The following is a 12,812-nucleotide window of genomic DNA, read 5'->3' as shown; positions in this document are numbered from 1 at the left end:
TTATGATGAAATCACATCATATATGCATGTATAATATAATGAATGTTAGGAGTCATCACCAAGGACGACACACCCATACAGGGGAAAAGCCTATGGTAATTGCTCTGTTTTCCTTTATTCTGTCATCATCTGACAGAACTTGACGAGGTTAAACATCTAATTATGTGACCCAACAAAATAATAGTAGTTAAAAAAAAAAAAAAAAACTATAGTGATAATGTGCATTGGCTTACTGTGTACTCTGTTCATAACCAGGTGCAGCAAAAGTTCACTGGAACCTTGTCTGACATTGAAGACTGGCACTGCAACTAAGAAACCAGAAAAGCATAAAACTTCAACTCCATGAGACTAGAAATCTCAGATTCTGTTGATAGCAAAGCTGCTGGGAAGATCAGAGGGAAAGACTTGAAAGTTTTAAGCTATAAAAAACCTTCCTTCGAAGTTAATATTGAACATCCATTACGTGCAGAACCATTTCAATGAGTGAAAAGGTTGCTATCTTGTTTTTGTCATGCGTTGCCATCTGATGATATTGGAAACAGGTAATCAAACTTCCAATGCTTAGATTCAAACTTAGTTTCATTTATCCTTCATTACACTTGGAGCCTGTGTGTATCACATTACTGTCACTGCTAGGGCTACCATTTCCATTACAGACAACATCTGTTTGTACCTCTTTTTCAAGATCAGTACCACCAATACTAGCGCCTGTCACTTTGCGAGAAACTCGTCGGGAAGGCCTTGTTGTTGAACTGTCCTGGAGATAATCTCTACTTCTGCGCTTCTCCTTTCTGTCTAGATACCCGAAGGCAAAAGCTTCTAGCACTTTTGTTGTTGGTGGCCGGTTTCTGGTGCTCTGCCTCCGAGTGTGCGTGTCAGGCTGTTGGTCTGGGTGATCACTAAGTTTGGCGTTTGTTACAACACTGAGATCGTCTGATTCCTTGCCTGTGTTGTTTTTCTGCATCTCTGCCACTTCATTCACAAAAGGTTCACCAGCTTCTACTTCTGGTGGAACAGGTAGGTTAAGGTCAATCATAGTCTGGGGCTGGGTTTTATCACATTGATCCTTAGTGCCTGAAGAACTAGTGTCAGGAACAGCTTCTCCATTGATGATTGAGCTGGGATTTGACGGAGGATCTGCTAATGTTTTGTTTTTCTTGCTTGGCAAATCTGCTGATGACTTTTTCTCCTGGGGTGGGATTTCCCATGAAAGAACACTCTCATTACATTTTGACTTGTGAGGAATGGCTTCCTCTTGTTTTACTCTGGAAGCCACAAACACTTTGGCAGTTACATTTGCACTAAATTTTGAATTGTCTGGATCCGGACAAAAACCGGCCTCCTCCTGATTTACCCTGGAAACCACAAAGAAATTGGCAGTGTTACTATCTTTCTTTGCACGACTACAGGCAGTTAATCTCTTCCGTCTTTTTGTAACAGGGACTAGATCATTTTTTTTGTCAGATACCATTCTCTGGAGTGATGGGCATTTCATACCATCTCTTTTGAGTGTGTTACTCAAGAATTCTGTCTTCGGGCCCTTGGAGGCAGCAGATAGGCTACTAGAACCCATGCTGCTCCTTGGAAGCTCCTCTTTTGAAGGATTGTGTTTTAAACCATGCAAAAGTGAAGAGACACCCTTACTGATATTAGATTTACTGGCTTTAGTAAAGTCATTCTTCCCCCTATCCAAGCATGTGGTATTATTGGCTTTAGTAATGCCATTCTTCCCCCTTTCCAAGCATGTGGTATTATTGGCTTTAGTAATGCCATTCTTCCCCCTTTCCAAGCATGTGGTATTGACAGACTCGGATTCATTTGTTTGCTCTGCAGAAGTATTCTCATCATCTGAGTCATTTTCAAAAGTACAAGCTTTTAAAACTTCAAATGGCAAGCTTCTCAGTTCTGCCACTTTAGTCATCTGTTCACTGGCCAAACTTGTGTCCACAACAGTAAATTTCATGACATCTGTACTGCAGTTTGGAGTTTTTACCATGAGATAGCAGTGGCGTGGTTGATCACGGGAATTTTCATGGTCCAGTTTTGTATCTTTTGTCCAACCATATCCTTCATTGCTAGTGCAATCATTATCTGCAATCGACTCGAGCTCAATTAGCTCAGGGTCAGAAGCAACTTTACACAGGACATCACTAACAGAATCAAAATAGTGATTCCCCTTCACTAGTTTCCTCGAAAACTTTTTAACCCCAGGGACAAGGAAGACCAGAGAATGCTTAGAACCAACAGCATAATTATGACTATCTGGCTGTTCAGAGTGCCAACCTCTGGCAAGTAAACGAGGCCAAACAGCTTCCCAGAAGAGATCACTTGTTCGAGCTTTACTTAATCTGAAATCACCTGTTAGAAAACTTATTATTTCTGAAGGTGTAAGAATTGAACATGCTTTGCCAACTGGTATTTCTTGGCGAGCAGGAAGTGCTTGAGTGGATTTCATAGAATCCATAGCGGTTCCTGCAAGATCTTCTTTCCCCTTACCTACTGCTACTCCCTCGACAAGAGCTTTGAGCCCAACTGAGGCCTTTAAAGTTAAAACATAATCTTCTAGAAGAATTTTCCCCTCTACAAATGCCTTGGACACCTACCAAGTAATTGAATTTAATATAGTCATAACACATTCCTAGTAATACATAAAAGATTAATTAACAGGCAGCAGACTTGCTAAGGCAACAGTTTGGTTCTGCACAGTTAATGAGGTCCATGATGCAAAAGACTTTTCAAGCTACGATAAAAAAAAATGTATGCATTCAGTCAGATGTTTAAATTAGAATAAAAAATGGTACACAAAAAAAAAAATAGAATAAAAGTTTTTGTTAAACAGAACTTTTCTAATGACATAGAAACAAAACTCAAATACGTATGACTTTGAATACTCCTTGATTTAACCTACAAATTCTACTGAAAGAAAGTATGGCTTTGAAACTCATCTCCACCTTCAAGCTAAAGTCATCATCACTTTCAGAAGTGGTTTTTATTTGAGAATAAATAATTGACACCTATAAACTCAAAAGTTTCTTCATGTTCTGTAAATGGTTGAGAGGGAGCAGACATGGCCTGATTTAGATGAAGGAAGGATTGATAGATTCAATCCATGACAATTATGATATTAGCATAAGATATGGAAGAATTAAAGTCAGTACCTCAAGTAATTTATTGTAGCATTCCTCTGACACAATTGGTAGTAAACGAGACAAAAGCTCTTGTTGCCTTGGTCCTGTGAAAATTTTTTGGCCGTAAATGCATTTTCTGCTTCTCATTTTTCTACATCCAGACCATCTTTGATATTTGTCAGATTTATAAAATTTCCCATAATAGAATGACAGTATATCTCCCATCTTCTTATTGCCAATAAATCTTTTCACCTGAAAAAGGTTCTTCCCGAATATATACAAGCCAAGGATGAAACTGGCCTCTTCAATTTCATTCCAGGTGTCACTTGCAGCCCCAGGAACTAAACAATGACCTTTATCTCTATGCTGCTTGCACATCTCAATCTCTGTTTCTTGCTGCATATTGGAATTTTCTGATTCTCCCAATTTCATTCCATTGGCCAATGTACTGTCCACAGACCCAAGTTTAGGCTTCAATTTATCACAATCCAGACCATTCAAGGTCTCTTTTATACGTTCTAGTTTTGAAGATTCAATTTTATTGGTACCTCCATTTGGCTTGCATGCTTTTTTCTGGTGATCGTGCCTATTGTTCTCTACTCCATCCTTAATCCAAATTATTGGGATTGGTAATCCAACTCGAAACTTATGGAGAGTACTACTTGCTGTGCTCTCTGCCTCATGAGGATTCCTTAGAAGCCAGTAATAGTCAGATTTTGAAATTAAGGATGGAATTTCAACCTGGTACTGCTCACCCACCCGAGGAAATATGTCTGGTTCACCAAAAACATCATAAACACCAGAATATTCTGGAGAAAGAGATTGCTCGTCAATACAATTCAGGTCATTAACTTGCACTGTATCATCCAACTGTCCAAAATTTGAACACAAAAAAATTAAAAAACAAAAAAGAAAAGAAAATGAATAAGCACACAATAGGAAGTGTATTAGGAGACCAAAACTAATTTTAAGCATCCCATCTTACATAGATGGTTAAAATTAGTTTCATTTAAAGCTTATATGTTTCTTGTTGCTAGGGAGGTGAGTAGAGCAATGGTTGAATCTAAGGCTAATTGAGCCTTCTAAAATTTGATAAATCAGTTTACTACTGCCAACCTGATGATGTTTTTTTAGTGAATAGACAACACAAACAAAGTAGCAAGAATAGACACAGCCTGTATCCTTCATTTCTTCCGGTCATGAGTAAAATTGATAGTGTGATTTTATACTTTCCTTATCAAATGCTAGTGAATTAACCAAAATTGCTGAGTGAATCAATGGTAATGATAATATTTCACTTAACCTTCATCTAGGAGTCAAACTAGTGAACCGTGTCACTAGTCAACCTAAATTATATTCCAAGACATCCTACGAATTCACAGGTCAGATTTGCTAGACATGTAAGTATTCGATTAAACAAACTGTTTTAGAAGCAGTAGGATATAACATTGTTTTAGGATTTATATATAAATAAATCCTAATCCCAATTATCAACAGTTCCAATTAATCAGAAAAAAAAAATATAATAAAAAAATAATAGAAATTTCTAGAAATACAAAAGGAAATAAATAATTATTATATAACTTCGCAAAAAAAAAAATACTCACGTTCGTACAAAAATCCCAAATTAAACAGCAACATTTAGGGAATAAACCAACAAAGTTGAAGACGATTCCGTATACCAACCAAATCAACTCACAAGAACAAACTATGTTATCCAAAAAAAAACTCGTAACAACAAGTTCATATACATATTTATATGAAGATGTAAGTTACGAAAAACCGAGAGGAGCACCGAACGATAAGTGAGAACAAATCGACAAACCAGATCCATTCGCTGAAGTAATATATATGAAACGAGAACGAAGTCGAAGACTCGACACAAATGCATGAAAAAACCCATTAACCACATTATTCTCGAACGCCAAAAGCAGCACAATCTCCATGAAACGAACGACATTCAAACACAAAAAAAGAACAGCAGCACGAGATGAAACATACACAGAACAAATATGTAATATTAAACAAAAAGAAAAAGCGACAAACACATACACAAACACACGCGAGTTTCCCAGTGAGAATTACAATATGATCCAAGAAAATCAGTTATTTAACACGAGAACACACCTGCAAGTCCATAAAAATCGTACGAGCAGCACAGCACGAGAGAGAGAGAGAGAGAGAGAATAAACAGAAGAGAAGAGATTCGCAGTGTTGTTACCTCCATGGAAGAAGAAGAAGAACCCGGGTCGACCCACATGAAGAAGTGAAGCTGCGAAAATGGGTCGTGATGGTTACACACCGATTCGCCAAGTAGCAGATTGGAAATAAAGAAAACGTGAACAAAGCATAGTTCTTGATGAACAAAATAATAATAACACAATAACTTATTGTTTTCTCTCTCTCTCTCTCTCTCTCCGTACATAAATACATACAAAGTTGTGCATAAAAAGAGAAGAGAGTGGTACCTGCGTTACGGAAGAAGAGGTTTCATGGGCACTAGGAAGGTTGAATTGAAGGGAGAAGAAAAACTAAAGCCGAGTCATTCTCTTCCTCGGTCCCTTGGCTCTTGCTGATATTATTAATAACTCAGAGAAAGTAAGGGTTTTCGTCCGGGCAGGGTCCGCTGGAAGTGTATCTACACGCGCATGTGGCGCGTGTTAGTAGGTAGTGACACGTGGCTTTCATGATTCCAATCATCCTATGGTATGGGGAGATCCTCCTGCGTAAATTGGTTCTACTTGTGTCTTGTGTGTGTGTGTGGAAAAAAACATGTGTATTTGAGATTAAAATTTTGAATTATTGTAGAAAATAAAAATATAAATTTCATAAAATTCTACTATTCAGTTTATTCTTTTTTCATCATTTTTGTCTCTACCAAAAAGTCTTTGAAACTGACAGATTTTTATTTCATTTTTCTTCAACGAGATGAGTTGACATGGCCATCTCTAGTACTCACCCACACACACGTCAAGCTTCTTTCAAGCTCGGCCATTGCGTATCCTTTTTTCATGCCAATTCAATCAAGTTTCTTTTTCCTTTTTTGTTTTATGGGATTTGCCAAGTTCACATTCAATAACTTTATATATACTTTTAATTTAATCTTGTTCTTAATCTTTATATTATTTTAGAGATAATTGTAAAAAATTACCATAAAAATAAACTAATTACTATAAGAGTCAATAAATTTATCCGTTGATGATTGAATAACAGTATACTAATTAAATTCATATAAAAAGGTACATTGTCATGTATTTTAATTTATAGAATACATTTTTTATTTTTTTTAAATTAGACAAAAAAAAAGGTGATCATTTAATATATATATATATATATATATATATATATATTAATTGCGTTGTCAAGGTTCAGATTATTCATCCAACATTAATTCTAGGTTGGTTTCTTACTTTTGGCAACTCCATTCAATGATAATAATGTAAAAGTTTGTTTTCTTTTTGCGAAATGTATGTACTGTCATCTAAAGTGAATTATTAATTTCTATCAAACTCTTATCACATACTTAAAAATAATATACACTACATATTTAGTATTCTTTAAAATAAAAAAATGTGTTTCTAATATATAATATTTATAATATATATAATATCAAAATGTTGTCTTTAGTATTGATTTAGATTAAAGTATTCCATTTACAATAAGAAAAAAAATGTACCAAAAACTAAGTATTTCATAAATTTATCCTGACATTTGATATACAAGTTTTTATATTACACATTTTCTTGTTAGATGAATATTGAATCGGATATCGGGAATTTTTTTTAGATATATTTTTGCTTGAAACATGATCTAATACTAAATATAAATATTTCTTCAAGTAAAAATTCAAATCTTAAGTCATCACCTTATAAATAACTAACCCCTACTAGACTTGATACCTATAAAATACTAAAACACTTGTGTGAACAAGATCCAAAAGTAGTAAAAATGACGGGAGAAAATATTGTATGCATAGTGATGAAGGTCTTTCTTTATATAAACTAGTGCCGTGGGTGACTCGTAAGGATATATAAGACATGCCGGATTATGTATTAAGATTGAGAAACTGTGGGAATTATGGAAGTGGGGTTAGATTCAGACAAGTTTTTTGAGCTTTAGTCTACTCTATAAGATGATCCAGAATGAAATTCACCAGTTTGAACTACAAAATCCGTGTCCAAGTTCTAAGGAAGATTCTAAAGTGCCCTTTCGACATAGACCCGAAGCCTAAAATACAATTTAAATATGCATTAATGAACTAGTTTAATACATAAATATATACAAAAATACATGTTTAATTAAATTATATTTATAGCCATTTTATTTTACTAGGTGCAAACTCTTTAATTCTGACATAAATAATATTCTTTTAACCACGCGAAATGAATGAGTTAGTCAAAATATGCATAAACATAAATTGATTTAGAAACCATCTGCCCATGGGTCACAGTGATTATCAAAACAAAATTTCTCCCAACCCCTTCCTCCCTCTTCCCTCGTTTGACGGGATATAGTGAGAGATAAACTTACTCACTTACCGTACAAACAAAACATCTACTAATGAATTATGAATAATCACATGCTCATGAAATACTAACTATTTCAATGATTCAATCTATCAATTGAATATCTCACAACTTTATCCTTAAAAACTGTTTTACTTCTAAAAATTCGTAATTAGAAGACCGATTTAATCATTTAAATACCATAACTTTTCAATACTTTTAGCGATCGATTATCTCATTAAAAAAATTAACAACGATTATTCTTCTTTAATTTTTTTATTATTGGTTTATATAAAATATTTAGTTCTCTACAATTTCTTAAAAATAGTTTAAAAATTATTATTTCAGAATTTTAACCTATTAATTCTCAACATGTAATGTTGAAAGTGAGCTCAAGTTTAAATTAATATGAATGCTTGAAGATTTTGTATGGTCTTACTGCATGTTTGAAACACATTTGAACAATCACTTTTGGGTATGGAAAATAATATTTGAAAAAAAAAACAGTTTTTTTATAGGTGAGAATGAAAGGCAGTTATTATAACAATTCATGGGCTCTTACTTAACTAATTGGGCTATGTTCTTTGAAAAAAAAATTAGACATTTCCTTTTTAAATAACTCATCAATATCTCTTAATCTTGATTTTTTTAATCGTATTATTCATTAAGTGTTAAATAACATTCAATGTGTCTAAAAAATATGTTTTGTTAATTAGCAGCCTAAGCAAGTCTAAAACAGAGAACAAAGAGGTGTAGTCCTAAATTAGAATAACATACATATATATCGTACCGTTAGCTTCGGTTGGGGACCACTTACATGTAGGCGTTTACGTAGCCATCTCATTTCATTTCAGAATGTCATCGAATTCTCCAAACTACCCCTCACCTATTCTAGAATAAAACCGCAAAAACCTTTTAATTTCTATTTCTATGTTGTCTACTTGTCTCGTAATTAAATTCGTATATTATATATATAATTTATATGATCATAGTTTATAAATGATAATGCAATTTTTTATACTAAGCTATTTTTTTTGTTTTTATAGTATGTTACTTTGAGATACTTATCATACGAAAAAAGAAGACAATGTAAAGTAAATTTGTTTTTAAAATAAATAACATAGTAAATTGAAATTATAGTACATAAATTGAATATATATATATATATTACCTATTTTAGGAATTTTGTACATAAAAAATTGCCACCACTTATTATAAGGTATTTCGAAAGTCCACTCCAGAAACTCTCAACTTCACGTGAGGCTTTTAAATTTCTTTTTCTACACTCGAAAAAATAAGGGGGATCTCGCTCTACTCAATAATTTGATAATTGATTTGAAACTCTACAGCAAGAGACCGTTATTATCTGATCAGGTCTTCCCTAAATATACTAATTTATTTAATCAAAGTATTTTTATGATAAATAATTTTATTAAGTTATAAAAATTCATAATATATAAAATTATTTATTTAAGATATTTTTTCCATATAAAATATTTAAATTTAAGATTTTACTTTAATGATTATTTAGAATAAACTATCATTTTAATTATCTAAAAGTATATAACGTTATTGCATTAGTCTTTGAAACAAACAAAGTTAAAAATAAATTTCTGAAAGTATAATTTATCAATTACATTTGTAATAAGTTCTAGACTAAGTATATACGTGCTTTTAACATTTTTTTAAAGGTTCCTCAGTAAAATATATATATATATATATAACTTTATGATTTATTTAACTTAGATATGATTATTTCTCGAAGAAGATATTGTGATATAAATAAATAAAAATTCAAAATTTATATGAGAATATTTGTGGTCTAGAAAAAAAATCCAAAAATTATATTAGGTTTCTTTAAGTTATTTAATTTCATAATAACACTAAATTTCTCTAAATATTTAAAAACTTCCATTAAAATACATGTTTTTACGCGCAAACTCGTGCCCTTGTTTAATTATGGAATAATACAAAAGATTTGGTATGTTTATCCTAATCCCGTGTGCAATGGTATTTGAGCTTGAGCTTTGTGTATAAAAGCGGGCCCTACTTATGTTTTATCTCCAACAAACAAAAGGGATGCAAGTTTTATGATTCAAGAGAAGAAAACCAGGGTTTACTGTTTTAGTCAGACTGCATTCCATATTCGTAAATACTATTATTATGGCCAATTTCTCATCGTTTTGTTTCTCTGTCATTTTGATTTGCATGAGTTTGGTTTATATGTTTGTATTTTTTTTTTTAAAAAGAGCACCTGTACTTAGACGCGTCTCATTGATCCAGTAAAGATTTTTTAATTGACATGGCTAAACTGTTGCCAGGTATTTTGCAATCACAAAATTATGAAATATTGATACGGAAGTAATTAAAGTTGTGATTTTTTAAAATACAAATTAAAGATACTTTCAGTCAATAATTAAAGTTTGGAGATTTTTTTTATCAACTAAGGCTATTTTCAGTCTCTTAAGGGTTTTCTTTTAATTAATAATTTTTTCACATATTAAATGAAAAATCAGATATCAACAAAAGCATTTATAAACTAAAGAGATTATTTTAGCTTAATCAATAATTGAAGTTTGAGTTTTAAATATGTGATTATATTAAATAGTTAAAAGAAATTTTGTTACTTGTAATGGTGTTACTCAACTTGAGTAATATTTCTCAACGAAAAATATCTATAATCTCTAAAAAAATGATAAAAAGATGCTGAGTTGCTCATAGAAGGAGATTCATTTGCTGTTATTTAGTTTGAATTGGTAAAATGATGGAATCCATAAAAATTATTCAATAGGCTTTAGAAGGAATTCTGGGCGGATTATATGAAAATTTAGAAATTGACTGCTTTGATAGAGAAAAAAGAGCCAAAATGAAATGAGTTTGAGGACCACCAAAGAATCTACCTAAAGTGCGCTGGATTTTGTTGGTATTTTTTTATTTATTGAGTTTTGAATTTTATGATTTTGCAAAACTAATTTTTGGTGCAGGCAGAGACAAATCGTAGCCCATTTTCTTCCAAAAACAAAACAGTGTGAGTGTGGTACGATCAAGAGAGGGACAGGCCCACTCCATTTATTGGTAGGTGTCGAAGCCTCGAAGTGTTTATGTCACATGCCAACACCCAAGTTATGTTTGTTTCTGTTGGAATGGAAGGAGTTGAGAAGGAAGTAATAAGAGAAACAGTAAAATTTTATCATACGATTGAAAAGAGAAAAAATATTTACATGAAACACGCACTAATTGTTACTTATGCCTTATATCTGAAGTTTAACGTGAATTAGTGCTGATCTTAAAACGTAGAACCAAACTCACCCTTCTATGTTGCTATTCAAACCAAACCCATTGTAGCATGCAGAGATAAGAGATAGCAAGCAACTTTCATACTGAAAAATAAAAATGTAGCATACAGAGATTCCGGTGAATATTTTGAAAAAAAAAAAAAAAAGAACTCCCAATACATTTTTCTTTCAATCAGTAACTATAGAAATAGGGATGGATTTCCAAAAGTAAATTCTGAAATGTGTTAAATGCGTTCGAAATTAATTTATGGAATATTTATCCATGGACAAAAATATATTCTAGAAATTAATTTTTTAAAAATAATTTTAGAAGAAAAAAAATATCTAAAATTCAAAGGGGGTACATTTAGCAATGTTTAAACTACGCCAAAAACTTATATAAAAGTCTATTTCGTTAAAAAAAGCTGACTTTAAACTATTAAAAAATTATAGGTTAACAAGCCGAATTATTTAAATAAATAAAAAATAATAGTTTTTTGTTAAAATTGATTATTTACAAAAATCAGCAAAAATATATTCATTAAATGGTACCAGAAGTACCTAGTTACAAAAACTGTGTATATTCAAAGGTTGCTGCATATTTACATCTCTATTGATATAAATATTGTATAACCTCAAGCTATGATCACAGGAAAATAGATTACAGAGTACCAACCTTTTCTGCTACCAAAACCCCATATTCAAACAATTATCCCCCTTTATAAACCTAAACCGAGAATCACACCTACAAATACTGTAACTAGCCCTTTCAAAACTAAACCAGCATCTCCTTAGCAGTTAGCACTCTCCTCTAATATATGTTGCAGGATTTCTATGCCATTGCACAGAGGAGCAATTGAAATCGGGGTGTTTATTATGCAACCATGTCCAAGCATGAAATTTAACTTCATCCAATAGAGAAATTACATCCACTGGCCTGTTTTCAAAAATACACTTGTTCCCTGATTATTTTAAATATTAAGCATGTTAACCAATGAAAAAAAAGAGTTAAGCCTCTAAATTATTCAAAGATACATTTGTTATATTTAGAGATTTAATCACAAAATAACCTTTATGAACAAGGAAGACATATTTGGAGATGACTTTTTATATGAAATAAAATACTTAAATCTGAAACATATAATCATAATTTAATGACATGTAACTTTTTTAGAAATTGACATGATGTTTTAATCTAGTGATCAATTTTTATTTCTCTTACTCGTATAAATTAAGCTCTCTCGCTAAACATATTTTCTATGAATAAGTTATTAAAAAAAGCCAAATTAGACTTTAAAAACAGACTTGTACTATAAATAAATCATACTCGGTTCTTATAGAAAAATCTATAACAAGAAACGACCTTGAATGTTTTTATAAGTTGTTTTTAAAGAAAGTGTTCATTTCCACTCCTATTTACAATCCCCCGTGACTTGAGTGATTTAGGCCGTATAGCTTGACCACTAATTGATCGAATCTTGTCTAAAAGAGTTGCCTTGCATCTTTTCTCAATCCCCACTGCCTCAAAGATGAGAGCATGATTCATTATGCAGAAGATAGAAACCTATTACTGTCTTCAGTGATTGGGGGCATGGCTGGTGCGCTCCCAATCAGATACTCTTCCGGATTTGTGATTGACCATTAACACGACCATTGAAGAAATTCAGCCAAACCAAATTTATCATCACAGCAAGTTATATTGTGTATTCAAGTAGAAGAACACGGTTGCTGATTTTCTGTCATGTTAGCATCAGGACAATAAGTAGTAACGCGGTTAAATGCATAGGCCTAGGATGCCATGGAATATTATATCTAAGTGGTGTAGATTTTGAACTTCATTTTTTTAGTCTTTGAAATTTTTCTTTTGATATATTTATCAAACAAGATAGGTACATATCTAGGAA

At 32.3% G+C, this 12,812-nt stretch overlaps 1 protein-coding gene across 2 annotated transcripts; it reads right to left on the bottom strand.

Moving 5' to 3' along the window:
- Window positions 1-5,839, bottom strand: LOC102665859 (uncharacterized). 2 transcript variants are annotated; one of them, XM_006600284.4, is made up of 4 exons: window positions 5,597-5,839; window positions 5,350-5,400; window positions 3,159-3,998; window positions 1-2,599 (listed from the first exon to the last, which is right to left on the bottom strand). In XM_006600284.4, the coding sequence occupies exons 2-4, from the start codon at window positions 5,386-5,388 to the stop codon at window positions 584-586; spliced, it is 2,895 nt and encodes a 964-aa protein (XP_006600347.1). In that variant the 5' UTR covers window positions 5,389-5,400; window positions 5,597-5,839; the 3' UTR covers window positions 1-583. The 2 variants fall into 2 exon arrangements, with proteins under 2 accessions (XP_006600347.1, XP_006600345.1); XM_006600282.4 differs by lacking the exon at window positions 5,597-5,839 and having other exon boundaries at window positions 5,350-5,582.
- Between the last annotated feature and the right edge of the window lie 6,973 nt (window positions 5,840-12,812).

This window comes from Glycine max, chromosome 17 (assembly GCF_000004515.6).
Source record: "Glycine max cultivar Williams 82 chromosome 17, Glycine_max_v4.0, whole genome shotgun sequence".
In the NCBI taxonomy this organism is placed as follows: Eukaryota; Viridiplantae; Streptophyta; class Magnoliopsida; order Fabales; family Fabaceae; genus Glycine; species Glycine max.
The sequence above is the reverse complement of the archived record's forward strand: the minus strand, read 5'-3'. Positions and strand labels throughout refer to the sequence as shown.

What these genes read in the sequence shown, in the direction of transcription:
- LOC102665859 (XM_006600282.4), bottom strand. Translation starts at nt 5,553, where the DNA reads ATGTACGGAGAGAGAGAGAGAGAGAGAGAAAACAATAAGTTATTGTGT. An exon ending in CTTCTTCTTCTTCCATGGAG is followed by an intron (nt 3,999 to 5,349) that starts GTAACAACACTG and finishes AATTTTGGACAG; the next exon opens with TTGGATGATACAGTGCAAGT. An exon ending in GCTACAATAAATTACTTGAG is followed by an intron (nt 2,600 to 3,158) that starts GTACTGACTTTA and finishes ATTACTTGGTAG; the next exon opens with GTGTCCAAGGCATTTGTAGA.